An 18,684-nucleotide genomic window follows, 5' to 3' on the forward strand; every position below is an offset into this window, starting at 1 on the left:
CTTCATGTCACTGAACYAATTCTCATACAATTGTCTGGGGCTCCAAGTGGAAAAAACTCATTATCCTTCGAGTCCAGCTGTTAAGAATATGGGATTATGTTGTATTTCCATCTGCAATACAGCAGAAGCGTGAGCTCTTTTTGAACTATGGCCAGGAGGATGCACATTTAATTGCCCTCACAGCTCTTCCTGCTTCAAAATAAAACCATCTTTCAAAACCACTGCATTCTCAGAACTCTTTCACTCGAAGTAAGTGACTTGGTTTCCTCAAACTGGAGGAGCTTAACATAATAAAGAGGAAGGGTTCTCTTGCTCTATTCCTCCCAGCTTGTAGGTGTTTATACAGCTAAATTTCACCTTGAAACCTGAATTCTAAGGCAGTTCAGAAAGATTAGAAAGCCCAACAAGAGAATTAAGCCATCCCCTGATCACTTTTATAAATCAGAAATTACAAAGCAGCATGAAATTCTGTCAAGATGGGCCTTCTGGTATGGTGAAATTGTTATCAAAGAGGGCCACTAAGTGAAGGAGGGGAAATGCTGAAATCACAAGCCATGATTTATTGAGAAAGTTGGTTTTATTGGTTTATAAATCACACCTACCACTTTATTAAAAAAGCTCTTGATCAACTTAAAACATTGCCAGAGCCAAAATATAATATACATATTTAGAGACTTCTCAGCTGATTCCCRAGTAACAGTCTGGCGTGTTCTCCTCCTATTTGAACACTTCCTTATTGCTCATTRTATTTTAGCAGCCAAAAAATGCAAATATAATATAACATACCTGCTGCACCAAGATCCTGATTTTTCAACATTAAAGCAAGGCTTTTCCACRCTCCAGCAAAGCAAGGATTCAGTGAGTTTTAGTGTGTTTGAAAAAGGAAAATACCAAGTTTTAGATGAAATTTTTCTCAGAGTGCAAAAGACAGATATTGTAGAAACAGAACTATAGCTTGTTTTGCTAATATATTTGACCAAAATTTACCTTTATTCCAAGTACTTTGGCTCTGAACAATCTCTAGCAGCATTRTAACAGAAAAGTGCAGCTCCTTTCAATTAAAGACAGCTTATACAGGTTAATTATCAGAGGGATAATGTTGGCTCAGGTATTTTCCCTTCAAGGTACCACTGGTTGCAATTGATTCAGAGGATTTTACTCACCCTTTACCAACACCTCCAACTCCCTGCACACACCAGAAGTGACTCTGTGATGTTTTGAATACACAGTCATGTAAGCAAGACCCTGTTAACCCAGGGAACTGAGCACATTTGCCCTACARGATACATTCTGATTTAGATAAAGACACTGCAGATTATGACAGCTCTTGAGAGGCGAGGAGCATTTATTCTCAGTGTTCATGATACTCAATTACAGCTTGCTGTTCTGCTGGAACTGGGCCACCAAGGCCAGCACCTGCTCGGAGGCTCTGACCTGYTTGGAGGCCAGGTAGAGAGCACTGTTGGAGGCTGTCTCCTCCAGGAAATACCTGTAGTTGACCATCATGCCACAGGAGGCCCCGATGCCYCGGGGGCTCGTGTCCCCCATCCAGTTTATCCTCCAGAGCACCGAGCCGTTCTGCAGGTGGAAATTGGCCACYGGGTTGAGGGCGTAGCCTCGGTGCTTCTCCCCATACAGGTACCAGGCACACAGTCTCATCAGGGGGGAATGCAGCACCTGAATGAGCTTTTCTGATCTCACCCACTCGCTGTTGTTCAAGAGTTCCTTTAGCCTTTCGGTGCTGGAGTCTCCTGTGATCTGGGAGATTTCCTGCCATTCGGATTCTGTAAAAAGTTGGTTCCTTCCCTGTTCTTTTGTCTGGGAGGAGAGGAGACCAATGAGCCATTTTGTGAATCCTGGGATAGGTGAAAGCGTAGAAAAAACTTTTATCTGAGGAAGTTCTTTCTGCAGACAAAAGGAGGAAAAAAAACTCATGAGTTTGGTTATGATTGACACAGGGAACTCTGAGTAAAGGGCAATTGATGGCCTTTGCTTTATGGCAAGTGAAGACCAGGGATTCTGAAAAGGAATTGATATACATGGACACAAAAAAAGGGTACAAAATCCCCCTGGCAGTAACAGGTTCGTGATGAGAAAGCACTGGGAGCAGCCAGAAAATGTTAACACTGACTGAATGACATTCCTCACACACAGTCTCTATAAACGTACTTAGGCAGTACGTGCCATCATTGTTTCTGGTTTTATCCTTTGATAAGCAGAAATAAACAAATACAATCACAGGCCATAAAGAAGTGATTCTGAAGAATTTTTAAAAATAGGCATGMAAGTTTTGATAGCCATTTAAATACTGGTTTTCATGTGTAACTATCTTTCTTCTTTAAATCAAAGACAGTTTATTATTTCAGTCTATTGTAAAATCAAGAGGCACTACTTGTASATTTTTATGGAAAGTATTTCCTGAAGTTTTGAATGAACTTCTTTACACAGGCCAGCTACCTTTCACTATATTCCCTAAACCATCAGGAAATACAGACTGWGTGAATGTTTTTTTTACTGCAAGTGTAACACATGTCAAAATTTCTCCTCTATTACTAATTTCTGATTAAACCTTGCTAACTATGAAATCATGTAAAACATACAGAAGGAAAACTGTGTGTTAGTTTTGGGGCACAGCAGTGTGAAGAATAAACTCACTTGGAGTTAACAAAAAATAGATCAGCCAACCCTGCTGGAGGAGTGGGGGGCAGACAGAGCTGAGCTGAAACCACCCCAGTGCTGGTTTAATTACTGTTCAAAAAGGAAAAAGTGTAAGAACCAAGACATTCATCAACGTTACAGAAGCATCTTAATGTCAGCAGAAAATTGTCTTTAAATGACTACAAATGGCACTTTTTCTACCTTGAGGATTACCGAGGTAACCATTAAAAAGCCATCAGGGCTCAGATGGTGCTGCCAGGTTGTGTGAGCTGCAGCTCCTCSCTGCTGCTGAGCTCCACACAGCTGCCATCTGCAGTCTGCTCCAGGAGGATGCAGAGGCCAGGGGATGCTGGAGGAGGAGGGAGAAAGATGGCACAGAAGTGAATTTTTYAAGCCCATTAGAAAAATATTTCAAGGTATTTGTTCCTGGGGAAAACGCTGCTGGCTTTCAGTTTTTCTAGTCAGCAATGGACAGCATCACTTCCACCTTCACCCCTCCACCAGTGCAGAGATGAGCAGTGGTGGCTCTGCTGTGCCTGGGGACAGCTGAGCTGGGAGACACTTTGTTGTAACAAAATGTGACCTTGTGCACTCAGCTCTTGCTGTGGTGGATGAATCTCTGCCCACAAGGGAGGCCACAGCTCCCTCCTGAAGATTCACTGACCCAGGAGCCTCCTGCCTGTCCACACAATAATGATGGATGAGAACTCAGCAACTGCCTGGGCTCGAGGCACAGAAACACAAACCCATCATCTCTAAGAGAAGTGCCCTTCCCATGTCACATCCTCCAGCAGCAGCCACCCCCCTCCAAGAGCCTGCAACTCCAAATGGGGGTGCATTCTTTATTTCTGGGGGGGGTCTTCATTTCTGCTGGGCTTGAAAGTTCCTCTTTAAGTCCCAAACGGAGCACAAGAGAGGAATAAATGGGGAAAAGTTTTCAAATTAATAACCTATCATGAGAAATCCTCCAAGTGCTGCTGGAGGGACTAAAGMTGTTCCTGTTGTGCAGTGGGGATAAAAAGAGAAAAGGAAAAAAGAAGTTTTTAGAGGCTACTTCCTCTAGGCACGGATTCAAGGAACACCGAATGTGTTTCTTTTTGACCCAAAGATAGGATTACACTCTCCTTGAAGGTTTTYCTTTTTTTTCCCCTAACTGTATTACTATTCCCATAAAAGACAGTGCCTTTGAAAACACAGTGCTTAGGTCTCTTTCATGATTTCTTCACAGCTATTTAGGGTTAAAACCTGAGAGGGGAAGAAAGAAGGTAGTGCTCAAATTATAGAAAAAACTSTTCTTTCAGGTAAAAGGAAAAACTGATTGGATCAAGGGAAAAGGCTGTTTAGCACTAACTCAAGTCTGGAACTCTTCTGCACCCTCTCTGCCAAGAAAGCAGTGTTTGAAAATACCATTTTGCTCCTGAACAGAGCTAACAAGGTTTGCACACAGCAGCTGAGCTGTGTCTRTTGCTTCCATAGGGTAACAATTCCAATCTCATCTCCCAGCTTGCAGAGCCCGAGGGCACCTGTGCACCATCCACGATGACAAAAGTGAGAATGAATTCTTTCTTCCCCTATCCGTGTGGTAATAATAACCACTGCAAAGTCCTTAATTAAATAACTGACACTGATTCCTGGGGCTGTTGGCTGCTCCTTGTTTATCACCACTTTCAGGAGTGACCTGCTCACCAAGACAGCCCCAAATATTTCACAGGAGGTTAGGAGCTCTTACTCCATTGAAAACACAAGATGGGAAATTATGTGTATTTTTTCTCTTTAGGACAGATAAGACATTGGAAAGTRTCTCCATTTTGAAGCTACAGTACAAACTACTACACATCTGATAAAAGCTTTATTTGGAAGCTTATCTGAGGCAGCCATTTCTCGTGGAAAAATAAATAAATGCACTGGAGTGAGCACATTTATGTTTTGCTAAATTGATGTGCTGGTCTAAGGCTATTGGTGGAGAYCCATTAATGTTTACTTGCCTGTCAGAAACCATTCACAACCATTAAGAAACAGCTGCTAATTTTGATTTGGGGTAGATTTCTGTGTTTGATTGCTGTTTTTTGTTGTCGGATTTTTTTTTTTCTTCCCTCAGAGAAGGGCACAGATTTCTCCTATTATCCATATCTCATCTGAAACTGCCTTGCACTCTGAAAGCTGCAGTCCAAGGTCACATTTTTCATCAATGAAATCAAAGCCTGTTTTGGAAATTATGATCTCCCCAGGTCACCTAGATCAAATTAAGGTAGCAATTATCCACAGACCAAGCAGAAAACTAAAATCTGTCACCAATTGTTGAGCATTCTATTGAGTCACACAGCAGCTATCAGTTTGCTCCCTCAAAYGCCACAGGCTATAAACTCCTGAGCAGTTTTCTCAAAGGCTTCAGCACAGTTATCTGTGTCTGTCATCTGCTGACTGAATTGCCATGATGTACCTTCTGCAGAGCTACAGACTGCTTCGAGTGGTTGTAAACACACTSTGAATTAAATGTGTGCCTAATGAGAAATCCATCCACCTCCTCGGTCACCAGCACCTATCAGCTTGCTTGAAATGATGTGCCTGCACTCAATTTGGGGTTGGTTTGTTTTCCTGTAGTTGTCTGAAATAGTTTCAAAATCCAATTCATTTCTGGGAACAATACAARGCTGAATTTAAGAAATACAAGAGATCTTTTTTTTTGTTGCCTGCTCCCTGCTTTATATACATTAATATAAACAAGACACTGCACAGCATGCCTACACAGCCTACTCCCAGATTTGTACAGGGAGAACTGGGATCAGAGTGGTATCAGTGGCCTAATGAATTCATCCCAGAATAATCCCAACAGGATATGCTCAGACAACAACAGAAGCTTGTACCAAAACCCTTCTATATTATCTGTGCAGCAAACTTTTGTCAAGAAACTCCTGAGAGCAGTACAATTTCTCCCAGGCTGCTTTTATAATGTGATACCACCTAGGTTGAGTTCTGATCAAATTCTGATTTACCCAATTTTACAGAACAAGATCTGAGGCAAATGCCAGATCGTAATGTGATTTAGCAGCACTTATAAAAAAGATTTGTTTATTGCAAAGCCATGCAAAGGTGATATAAAAAATCCTCTTCCTATCAGAGACCTCACCCATCTATTTTCACAAAGGCTGCTGGACACTGGCTTAATGAGATGTAATTTTTGACCCAAGGCCTTTTTTGCTGAGTCTGTATTGTTTCAGCTGCTGTCACCAAGTCCACTCAGCACTCCTGCCACACCATTTGTCCCTCCTGAAGTGACTGTAACGCTGCTCCAAAGAGTTATGTCCACCCTGAGCACAGACAACCTTGGGAAAGTCCTTTGCTCACAACTGACCAGACAGGAAGCGAGCACATGTGTGCAATTAATCCATAAAGAAGGACTKCCAGAATTTTGGGAGCCAGGCAAAACAGGCTGCCAAGAGTATTTACTCACTGTATACCTTGTCTTTACCCTGAACAATCTTGACTTTGTACAAATTCCCCAGTGGAAGTATTCTGAAGCTGAAATACAAAGGGTTTCTCTCCTCTGAGGAGTGAAGTGCACTGAGATGGGAGGTGCAACATTGGCAACTGAAGCTGAATGAGGAGACCTTGCAGAAATTCATCAAATAATTCTGGGAACAACAGGACCATGATTTAGCTTCTCTTCACAGATGTAAAACATGCAACGGGAGATGGTTCTTGCACAATTCAAGACAACAAATTCAAGAACAGTATTTCAGAATGACAGTGGAGAAAGCGTGAAGGAGTGGGAAGAACAAGAAAAATATTAACAACATCAAAGAGTGAGAGGAAAACCATTGGAGAACTACACCTACAATGGATAAATATTCCTRGATTATCCTTTCTATCTTCTTTAGCCCTGCAGTGGTTCCATTCCAAGAAGGAATGGTGTAGAGGCAATGGCTGGAGGTTGTTGTACCTTTATCTATAGATACAGCCTATACATAAACAGGCAGCTCAAGTCTGGCTGCCACTTCATGGTCACCTCAGTCCATGTCCAACCTGCCACATAACAATTTATTACCAGCACGTTTTTCACACCACCTTTAAGCAGTGTAGGAAATTTAAATACGGAGGAGGATCTCCATCTTTGGCATTGCACTCAGTTTTCAATATTAAACAAGCTGTTTAAGATTGAGGCATTAATTTGATGATTAGAATGTGTTCAAAGGCATTACAACCCAAGTGTTTCCTATGCTAAACACTGAAGAGGGGCTGCATTTTACAACTGAAATGTAGAAACTTTGTCATAAATATTAATACAAAACATACCCTTCTGTTGGACACACCAGATTTAAAAACTTGCATAAGGTTATCTAAGTATGATGTGTCTGTTTGCCTTTATAACTCACTCACAACTTTGCAATTAGTGATGTTCAGATACTATGTCAATAGGGTTATTTTATGAGAGCAACTCAATTATCCAGAAATTATTTTTCAGATGTGAAAGCAGATAACTGCATGAATTTATTCCAATTTTCCCTCAGTCAAGATCAGACAGATGGCACGGCCTAATTATACCTGGACTACAGGACTTTCAACAATTAATCTAAAACCCATTCCAAAAGCAAGAAGCAACAAAATTCAGCCAAAATATCCATTAAAAATAAAATAAACACTTCAGGGTAGACAGTGATGATTCAGCAATTAAATAATCTATCACTTTGCAGCAGAAGTTTGAAGCATCCAATTTTAAGTTCTTTTTGTAAATAGCACTGAAGTTCTAAATCACAGACAGTTTTCCAGACATCATTACTAATCCAGATGTGAAACAATGAATAYAAACACAAGTAATGATCATCACTTTTAAGTGGTAGCTTTGTTAGCAATTTAAGTAGCAATGACTATTAAACAAAATAATGTGTACAGTGCAGGAATGTGACTGCCTTTTTCACAGCACTCTGTAAATGAATTTTCATTCCTTTCTCCACTTGCTTGGAAGAATGTTCTACAAGTACTAAAGCTATTAACAATAATCCCTTAGCATGCAATGATATTATCTAAATTCACAGAACTGACTGGCATAAAGTAACTGATTCTTGTGACTTTAAAGATATTTTTTTACTATATTGCAAGACATGCCTGGGCAAAAAAATCTCTCTCCTTATTATTTTTTAAATAAATGTATTTAGGGCTTGCATGCAAACTGCATAAATAACCAGTGGCAATTCAATATAACAAACAAAAAAATGAACTAATTAATGAACAGGAAGTATTTCTGCTCCTGGAGCAGCTGTTAAGATTTTGGAAAAGGCACTGTCAGGTCCTTTGAAGAGTGAATATGTTGATCAGGCTCTTCCCACCCAACTGAGAGGCAATGAGTGAGTGAATATGAGTGAATCATATCAGAGCCCACACTGCAGAACTGCTGTGTCAAAGCCACCTTCAACAGAAATGYTCTCGTTTGACTTCAGGCAACCCACACATGATTAGGGTGGAAACACCAGGAATTCACACAGAATGTGTCAACTGTGGAACACAAGCTGCATCTGGCAGACATCAGCCAAGAGCAGGAAATGTTCTTCCAACTCTACACATCTCCAAAGGCTGCTCTGGGGAGGAGCTYCAGGTGTAGGGGAAGGCCCAGAGCTCCTGCCCTGAGCGGTGACACAATATGGGAATTAAACCACTTTGGGTAACAGCCCTTGAGGGCCCCTGGCACACCCACCTGCAGCTCTTTGACAACTCTTTTGATGAGGTGAGTCCCGAGTTCCACCCCTTGCAGGCCCTGCTGAGTCAAGCTGATGGAGTAGAAGATTGCTGTTGTGATTTTTTCTGTATCTTCTGTCTCTAAAGGGGGCACTTCTTTCACTATGGTCTGGGAAAATTAAAATTAAAAAATGTTAATATTAGTTATTATCATCATTATGTGGAGGAGGTCTTTCTTTTTAACTTCTAAATGTATTACCACTTTTTCCCACTRTTTTATTTCTCTATAGAAACAATAAAAATCTAATGAAAGACTAGAAAGAGCTGCTTWGACATTAGTAAGTACAGGAAATATCTGTAASAGGGTTTARAATTTTCAAAAGTAATTGCAACCAYTTYGAAATTTTAATCTCRTTTTCTCTATRTATTTATCTTTTCTTGCTCTTCTGGCTTTTGAGCAAACCCCAAAAATTCAATTTATGTAATATATAAAACACACAGAGTATCTCTGTAATTTTTACATGTCAATTCTCTCATCTCTTAAAAAACGAAACAAAGCCAAATATTGCCAAATTAAACGGAATTGCAGATTTTTAAATAAGCACACTGCAATTTGAGAACTTTGCTGTTTATTAAATGCATCAGTGGCTGTACCTGGATGTTGCTGGAGATATCACTGGTTAATGCCACGTGCAGGACTATCAATGGCTCTCCTGGGATTGCACAGTGAGAAAAGAAATAACATCTTCTGTAGGACCCAACTCGACGCTTCATATCCACCCAGTTCCTGACAGGGTGCACGGCTTCAGAACTCAAGGAGAAAATAAAAAATAAAGTACTATTATTATTATTGTTGTTGATGTTGTTGTTATTATTATTATTATTATTATTATTATTATTCCTATTATTCCTATTATTTCCATTATCATTATTTTATTATATATTACTTTTTTTCATTTGAAAATAGATGTCAGCTGCCAAGCCTGTAAGCTCAGCACTTTTCCCACTGGTGTCAGTGACAAAACTTTCCAATCAAAAAAACAGAATCAGGCTGTAAGTGAGTAATGTAAAATTGTCAGCAAGCTGTGATGAAGTGGATTGTAAAGGAATATTGCACACCCACTTAACTGTGTTTGCCAAATTACCATGAAGATTAATTATCACTAATTGTTTTTATTTTGAACATTCAGCCTGTCAAGATCTCTTTGCCTCATCAATACTTAAGTCACGTACTTTCAGAACTCTTTAGAGATTCATTTTTCTTCAGGATTTTTATACAATAAGGTGGCCCACAACATAATTCAATTTCAGTCATTTTCAACTTCACAAGTTTGAATATTTGACAGAAATTCAGAAATCAATGTCGCAGATTCACAAATCAACGTTGTAGATTTACAAATCAATGTTGTAGAGCACATTGTATAAAAACCAAAGTGCTCTCTTCATACGTAGTTTACAAGTGATTCTGAGCACCTCACCAGTCCCAGCCAAAACTTTGGAGCACCTTTGGGAATGTGGGAAGAGTAAATGAGAAATCTTGAAAAAAAGGCAGCAGTCTACCAGTGCAGTGTGAGCTACACAATCAAATTATAGGACAAATTATCCCCTTTACTGCTTACTTCAGTCAGTTTTTAAAATTGAGCTCTACAGCCTGTTAATGTAAATATTCCATRATTATACTTTGCCTATGGTTCAGAGAGGCAGAGTGTTGAAAACAGTGGATTTCTGCAGTCCCARGCATTTCATGACTACATCAAGGACTCTGTCCAGCCTTCAGCACTTACTCACTAATTTTCTGGAGTACTTCACAAGGGGATTGCCAAGTGACCCGTTCCAAGTTGAGGAATCCTGTGGAGAACCACTCCGAGAGCATATTCTTGAGAATTCCGTTCATCTCCTGCAAGCAGAACAAGGATGGAATTATCTGCTAAATAAGCAAGGTACAACATAGGAATGTGAGTAAAGATAACCTTGATTGGTTCAAACTACAACACTGGGAGCTTAAAAGAAACTTATGCATCTGTTTGAGAAGATCACCAGCTCAGTTTTCTTCCCACAAGACTGAACCAAGGAAAATCCCTGAAGGATCTATCTATAGTGCAGGCAGAGACAAGGAAAAGCAGCCATGGGGTAGAAGGTTTTGAGCAGTCTTGACCACAAGGCTGTAGTTGCTCAGTTGCTCAGATTTAAATACYATGGAAACATCTTTCAACAGGGTGCAGACAGAACCAGAGGCTTTCCAAAATTTTTCTACTCTAAAAATATGAAATTTTTTGAGCAAGAAAAATAAAACCTAGCAGCATAAGACAATAGAAGTGAAAAATCAAACCAGCTTTGGAACAGTATGAGAGATGAAACCCAACTATAATGTCAAATCCTTTCAAAAACATTCATTGAAATAGTGATTTTTATATTCCCTACCAGTTTCCTGCTGCCTGTATTCTTAAAGATTTCCTGTCTAAATTTATTTGAATTTAACAAGTATTCTTGGACTCGGCACAGCAGGAATATCCCTAAAAGAGATTCCAGAGCTTGTTTTTCTTTCTTCCATTTGCCTTGTACACAGRACACAGTGTGATACCAGCAGCAACTCACAAACAGCCTGATCAAAAACATGGGCTTACCTGAAACTAACTAAATAACCATTTTCTTCAAAACAAAAACTCTGCATCTTCTATTCAGACCTTTATTAAATAGCTACTGCTGCACATAAAAGAGACAAAAATTATGACCCAATGTACTTTAGCTTGCTACATTAAAGAAAAACAGCAGGAAAAATAATAAAATCTGATCAGAAAACACCACTTCAAATCTTTTTCCAAAGTTCAGATGTAGTCTCAGGATTTTCATAAAAAGCAAAGATATTTCCCATTATACCCTAATAAAGATGAAAGTTGCAGAGATACTTGTCAAAAGATACACATCAAAGAAGGTTTCTGCTGGCCAAAGTAACTGCTACAAAGTATTCTAAGATTGAATAAAAGAATGGGATTATTCCTTAATTCAACATACTAGAAAAAATGAAGTTTTCAAACCAGAAGAAAGAGCCATTCATCTGTAAAGAACAATTCTGTCTTCCATGATTTCTTTTTCAATACCTTTTTTCCTAAGCAAATATATTCTGATTGGTTTGTTTATTCTGCCTTTAAGATACCTCCCTTGTGAATCCTTGTTTCTGCACAGCTCTGAAGTTTTTAGATAATAACCATAAATCACTTTGGTCAGAYATCCCTTGGTGCAGTGAAAGTCTCCGGGTATTCTAGGATTGTTTCATTTGTTTTCTTTTGTAGGGACACACTGTAAACCAGAAAAATGAACTGGAGTTGTCAGATGTGGGGGCAAAGAACAAATTCTTACAGCTCTCTTGTCATCCATGTGCTTTTTGAACAGCATTTCAGCTGCAGTCCAGCAGGCAGAGGGAAAACTGCTGCTGGCAGCATTTCCACATTCTGATCCGCATCTCATGGCAGTAACGAGGCTCAGACAGCACAGATTGACACAGGAAAGAGCCACTTATCCTGCATGGAAACTGGAAGGRTGGAAAGCATTGGAGTTTTGCTCCTCTGAARGTTCAGCAATMGTGTTCCACATGGCCACAGGGATRCCAATGGAACCAAGGGCTGTTTTCACTACAGAGCTACTGCAGGTCCAAGATGCAGCTGGAGAAAAGCARTGCAGCTGTAACTGAACAAGGAAGTGGAATTCAGAAAGGATTTGGGGAGAAGTATTGTTTATGGGAATTACAAATCAAATCATCTCAGTTGTAAGTAATAATGTTTGATAAAACAGAAAGAAATTCACTGTGCAGGAATTTGAATGGCTCCAGGGGGAAGGGATCTGCCACCATCATCGAATCCAACCCCAACTGGGCAGGGAGCGACAGGACGTGGGGAAATGGCCTTGAACTGAAGGAGGGCAGGTTGGAGTGGATCTTAGGGAGAAATTCTTCCCGTGAGGGTGAGGAGGCCCTGGCACAGGGTGCCCAGAGAAGCTGTGGCTGCCCCTGGATCCCTGGCAGTGCTCAAGGCCAGGCTGGACAGGGCTTGGAGTGTTGTTAGCACCCTGGGACAGTGGAAGGTGTCCTTCACCATGGTAGGGGGTTGGATGGGATCATCTTTTAGGTCATTTCCAACCCAAACCAGCCTCAGGTTCCATGATTCTGTGTTGACAAAACTTTAGTGCAGAAAGTCATAAAACTTTTCATTACCCAAAACMGTGTTTAACTGAAGCCATGTAAACAAGATTCTGACTTCTGTTAAACAGCTCAGTGCACAGGACATTTCCTAAAGGCTTCACTCCCTTAAGGACAGGCTCAAGTTTGGGCCTCTTATTTTGTAGATTCGGTGGCAGGTTCTCTTATTTTGTAAATTTGGTGGCAAGTAAATTCTTATTTTCATTTCAGAGGCATTTTTAATCATAAAAATTACATCTGCAACACTTCATTAAAAAGAAAAGCAAGCACWTTCATTATTCAGCATCCCAGTTTTAAATTTGTGCAACAAGACRTACTCAGATTAGTATTTCAAATTACCAGCAATACTTCAATTTCTATTAGCCAAGTCTAATAAATTGTSATTATTTTTTTCTCGTTCCGTGTTCTTGCTACGAGACAGCAAATTACAGCCTTTTTAATCTTCACATCAAGTACCTATTCATTGAGCAACAAATGGGAAAAACTCTTATGAAAATAAAAAAAAATAAATTAATTGGAGATGAAGAAAAACTACCTCTCTGCTGAGGCAACTATTTCATTCTCCCTCTCAAACTATTAAATAAAATAGCCCTCACAAGAGTTGAGTTTTCCCATGTTTTTGGAATGTTTGAAGTTTTCAACCTGATTAACCTCATTTGGGATTACAGAACTACACTGATATTGCCAAGTATTTGAAGGTGTCTGTGGTGGAGGGGTTGATTTGGTTCATTTTGGGTAGGGTTTTGAAGGGTTTTTGTTTATTGGGGTTTTTCTTCCCCACAATTTACCTTCAGAATCCGGGGACATGTACAGAATGCCCCCAGTGAGATACTGGAAAAATATCCTCACCAACAAAACTTTAATAGCGACAGAAATTCAAGGGGACTGATTTCTGCTTTTTTATCACCAATAGTAATTACTGCAGTGATAATGGCAATGCTGAAAACTCTCCTGGCTCTTGTGGTTTTTATTACTGGATGTCTTATTAAAAAAAACCCAAAATAAAATCATTATTTCCTTTCCCCCACCCAYTTCTGCTCATTTAGATAATGAGTAAAGCCTGTCCAAGCACTTTCAAGCAACTTAATCACTTAAATATGGATTTTACTGCAATCTCTTGAAAAAACACAAAATAGAAATCCTTCATCACCTAATATCTGAGCAGTCCAAGCTGCTTTTACACTGACAGCTGCTRAGGAAATAGAAAAATATTTCAAATTTACAACACAACAGTGGGCAATCCTTGTTTTAATAGGTCTTTCAAATTACAAAGTAAAAACTAAGGATTGTCTAAGAAATGTTTTAGACAGTTTGGGMAAACCCAATATCCCAGCAGGCCACATAATACATTCTGTAATTYTCCACCAGCATCAAGAAGATCCATTTAATTTTATTTCCACATTTCCTTGTCAGTTCAGACACAAATATACAGAGGTTATAAAACTCTTGTCGCACATTTGTCTTTATGTTAGAACTGAAATCAACTCTACACTAATGAAATGGCTACTCAGGACTTTTGATAGGCAAATACCAAACACTTTTTTATAGAAAAACTTTTAACAATGACGGTGCTTCCTTTTTTCCAGCAGACCAACACAAATCCAAGATTACAAATACACTCCAACTACTGCTTAATTAAGGAAGCAGGTTTATATATAAATCAATTTCACAAAAGTGCTCTCTTTTTCATTATCTTTTGCCAGCAACTTGAACTTTTCACTGACTTTTTCTAAATCTTTTGGAAAGATGAAGAATATTTTAAAAGCAATCGTTGGATGATTTGCTACCCAAAATCCTAATGCTGTGAATTTTTCACCAGAGTCGTATTTCAAGGGCTGAAATATAAGTAAGCAAGCAAAATGTAACAAATCTCAAGAGGAAAATGCTGGCCCAGAAAAAATAATGTATTGTAGGTGAGAGGGTTCTGAACAGCAAGAGGAAGAACTTCACCCATGAAAGAGATTTTCACGAAATTTCACTCTGTGTGTTGCAAGAGTGCATCATAAATTCAACTATTTATAAGGACAGTTATGGACAAGCAGCATGTCCTGTGGTGGAAGGAAGAACAGAACACATGAAAAGAACATGAGAGAGGACAAAAGTTGAAACAGCATCATGAAAAATGATCAAGCCCAGCTTTACTGTGAATTAACTTTTAAAACAGTGTATTATGTGCCAGCACTTCCCACTGCCACTCTGGAAAGCCCATTGCTTCACAGCAAGGGCCACTTCCTTCCTGAGTGTCAGCACAGGCACAGTGTCAGCCCTCACTGGTGCCACAGCCTGCAGGAAAGGGTTTACTTGTGTCTCTCTAGGAAATCATGGAATCAATTCTGTTGGAAGACATCTGGGATCATCAAGTCCAGTCTTTAACCCATCACCATCTTGTGAACCAGCCCATGGCACTAAGTGCCATGAGCAGCTGTTTCTTAAATACCTCCAAAGACAGGCACTGCACCACCTCTCTGGGTCTGTTCCGATGTTTAATCAGCCTTTATGTGAAGAATTCTTCCTGGTGTCTAACCTGAACCTCCCTTGGCACAACCTGAGGGTGTTTCCTCTCATGCTGTCCCTGTTCCCAGGGAGCAGAGCCCGATCTCCCCTGGCAGCCCATTCCTGTCAGGGAGCTGTGCAGATCCAGGTGACCCCTGAGCATCCTTTGTTCCAGGCTGATGCTCCCCAGCTCTCTCAGCCACTCTTCACTGACCTTGGCCTCCAGACACCTCCCTTTCTCTGGGCCCATTCCAGCACCTCACTGCCCTACMTGAGCTGAGGGGCTCATAGACCCCAACAGTGGAAGGCTTCATGGGACAATTCGCAGCCCAAGGTGGCTCCAGCAGTAGCACCACGAGCAGGAAACCCCAAATCACATCCCCCCCAGACTCCCTCTAGAACCACCCAGGCCAGCCCTCACCTTGACATGGGGCCCCTCCACCGCCTTGTTCGCCAGCCCCTCCATCAGGTCGGCCCTGAGCTCCACGAGGAAGCGCAGCCCGCCCTCCAGGCGGCCCAGGTGCTGGAAYAGCCCGCGGTATTGGGGGTTCAGGTAGTACCGGAGCCGGTCCTCGGCCTGCAGCAGCGCCCCGAGCTCCCTGCGCTGCTCGCGGGCCTGCAGCACCTTGGAGGCGGCCTCGGCCACCCGCCCGTGCTCCACGCCGAAGTCGCGGGCCAGGCGGGTGAGGAGCTCTGCGCGGGGCGGCCCGGGCTGCAGCGCGCGGTAGAACCGCACGAACTCCGCGCCGCGCAGCTCGGCGGGCGGCGGCGCCTTCTCCCTGGTCTCGTAGGGCGGCAGCGGCGGCACCGAGCTGCGCAGCAGCTCCTCCATGCCCGGAGAGGCGCCCGATGAGAGGCGGCGCGGGCCCCGCGGGGCCCAGAGCAGCGGGCGCGGGCCCAGGCGCGGGCACAGCCGGCTCATCCCGCACACCGCCACAGGCCGCGGCGCCGCCCCCGCGGGGGCTCTGCGCGCGATGATTGGCTAGACTGGCAGACTGACAGCCTGCTCCACCAATGGGAAGCGAGGAAAGTGTGGCGGGGTGGGGGCGTGSCGGCCGCCATGTTGAGTGTGGCGCACAGAGGTCACCGGCTGTCCCTCACAGGGCGGGGCGGGCGCCTCCTCCTCTGCCGGAGTTCACCGCCCTGTCCTCAGAATTCATCATGCTGYACTTTAGACCCGTGGAGTCGTGTTGGACACGGTCCTGAGATGCGCCGGGAGGGTTCAGGTTGAACGTTAAGAGGGAATTTCCTCACAGAAATTGTGATTAGACGTTGGGCTGCCCAGGGAGGCGGTGGCACCAGCCTCCTGGAGGTGTTTAATGGACTGGACATGGCACTCGGTGCCGGGGTCTGGTTGAGAACAGATGTTCTGGTCAGAACAGAGGGTCTGGTGTTTGGTCACAGGTTGGACTCAAATGATCTTGGAGGGCTTTTCCAACCGAACTGACTTTGTGGTTCTGTGAATCCTCAAGATTGAGAGAGACCTTTAGATCATCCAGTTCACCCAGCGCTGCCATTGTAACATTTAAACCACATCAACAAATGCCAGATCCAGACACCTAAACTTCTTACCACCTTCCTGGGCAACCTGTCCCAATGCCTGATTACCCCACCAATGAAATAATTCTTTTCAAATATCTAATCTGAATCTCCCTTGTCTCAGTTTATGACCTTACATTCTCCCCTGTGGCTCCTATATTTCCTGGTGGGCCGTGCTCAATTTGGGGTGTGGTGGGATTGTGCACCCAAAACAAATAATCCACATCTGTCTTGAGTGTCATGATGGCTTGTTGGACACCAGGGAATTAATCTGAATTCCTGGACAGCATCCCCATGTCCTGGAGAGGATTCTGGCTGCTGGAAACCTGGCTGGCACTGAGGGATAGGGATCACAGCCCCAGAGTGCCCTGATACGATTTTTGCTCTGAAATAACAGCAGAAAACCACACGGATCTGGTTGTGCAATTTTGAGGTCACAGACCTGAGTGTAGCATATCCTTTGGGCCCTGCAGCAAAAAAATTCATTATGAGCCCAAAGTCCTCTCAAGTGTGTCAGGACAATTCGTGAATGAAGTTAAACATCTCCATCCTGCTCCCAGCTCAGCTTTACAAAGGTGTATTTGCCTCCTTTGGACATTAAACCAGCAAAGCACAGAGGTCAGGTTGATGTCAGTGAGATTAGAACTGAGCACCAATTGTCCTTAAAAGCACAGGGAATTGTGATTCTCAGCATTTGAAATAAGAGCTGAGGAGAGAATCAAGCCCTCTTTGTCAGTGAAGAGACAAAAAGAGAGCTCTGCCTAATTACAAATTTTAGAACAATATATTAGAGATTACCAAGGAAGGAGAGAAAAGGAAAAAAAACATGTGAGCAGTAAAGTCCTGGGGAACTGAGGGTCATAAGATGAGCTAATATAACCTTAAGAGAGGGAAAACATGAGTCAGAAGCATTAAAATATATGAAAAAGACTTGAAAAACCACTTGAATCACACTGGCAATGAATCAAATTTCAGAAAATCCCTTGCCACCTTTATAACTTCATTTTCAGCTAAGTAAAAAGCCTTCAGAGTTGGCTGGTCAGTCCTTCTGCTTCACCCCTCCAGGAAAGGGGCTGCCACAGAGATCTTCTGTGTCAGATTCCCAGGATAATGCCTTCAGAGACAGAAGAGCAGGAAAGAGCTTCCACCAAAAATCATGATGATATTTTTATATACACTTTTAATAGCAATTCTGCAGTATTAAATACGGATCCATTAGACAAGTACAATTTTTTTCCATTTCAAAAATTAAATGGAAAAAAAAAACAACTGAAATAAAACAACTTTCAGACATGCTTCATAGCAAAAGGTGGACAGATTTTATTTTTTTAATAAAGGATTGCTACAAAATGAACTTTTCCTTCTATATGTTAAATAATGATCTTAAATCCTCTGTGTTTGATGTATGATTCTATAATAAAGTTCTTTACAATTTGATGCAGATTTGATTGACATAAAAACTATGCTAAAAGCACATGAACTTAGGCATTTTATTCACTGAAAGCCTTATGAACCAGCTCAGTTTCTGATTCCAACACTCCTGGAAATTTCAAGAAGCCTGAGAGGTTAGCACAGGGAGAGTGCTGATGGAAGATGAAGGCTTCCAGCCTCCCAGAAAATGGTCAGCACAGCTCAATATCAATTCCTTTTAACAATCCTATCTAGAAACGCTTCTGTTCTTTCCATTTTGACAGCTGTCTCTCTCACATTGGCCTTGGGTAGRATTCCTGCAATAACAGAGCTCTCCTGCATCACCCACAGCCATAAAAACCAGCGCTGTTCATCCACAGACACCTCTGTGATGTAGCTTGTAAGGCTTTATCAAGTGAGACATTYCTTTTGAAACCTTCTACTGCTTCTTTTTTTTTTTCCCCAGGGAAAAATTATTATCTGCTTCAGCTGCTGCTTGGAAAATGAAAAYGCATCTCTGTCTGTCAGGACCTGTGGGCACTGAGGAACTTCAGTGGCCCTGACCAGCCTCAGTTGGGACCTTTCCAGGGCTCCAGGAGCCCCATTTCAGCTCAGCCTGGGGGTTTGAGTTCCTTCTGAGGGGTGTCCAGCTCAGCCACAGCCATCCCTGCACAGGGCTGCAGGTGTCCCTCATCCCAAATTCCACACTCTCTTCCCTGGAT

General features: G+C 41.9%; 1 protein-coding gene across 1 annotated transcript; it reads right to left on the reverse strand.

Annotated features, from left to right (window-relative positions):
• Positions 1–389: 389 nt before the first annotated feature.
• On the reverse strand, positions 390–15,960 carry MLYCD (malonyl-CoA decarboxylase). The gene is made up of 5 exons (XM_057381972.1): positions 15,435–15,960; positions 10,113–10,225; positions 8,983–9,139; positions 8,348–8,497; positions 390–1,905 (listed from the first exon to the last, which is right to left on the reverse strand). Exons 1-5 carry the CDS (start codon positions 15,933–15,935, stop codon positions 1,372–1,374), a joined length of 1,455 nt encoding a protein of 484 aa, XP_057237955.1. The 5' UTR covers positions 15,936–15,960; the 3' UTR covers positions 390–1,371.
• Positions 15,961–18,684: the final 2,724 nt, after the last annotated feature.

This window comes from Malurus melanocephalus, unplaced genomic scaffold (genome assembly GCF_030028575.1).
Source record: "Malurus melanocephalus ecotype Western Australia unplaced genomic scaffold, MMel_1.1 scaffold_543, whole genome shotgun sequence".
Classification (NCBI taxonomy): domain Eukaryota; kingdom Metazoa; phylum Chordata; class Aves; order Passeriformes; family Maluridae; genus Malurus; species Malurus melanocephalus.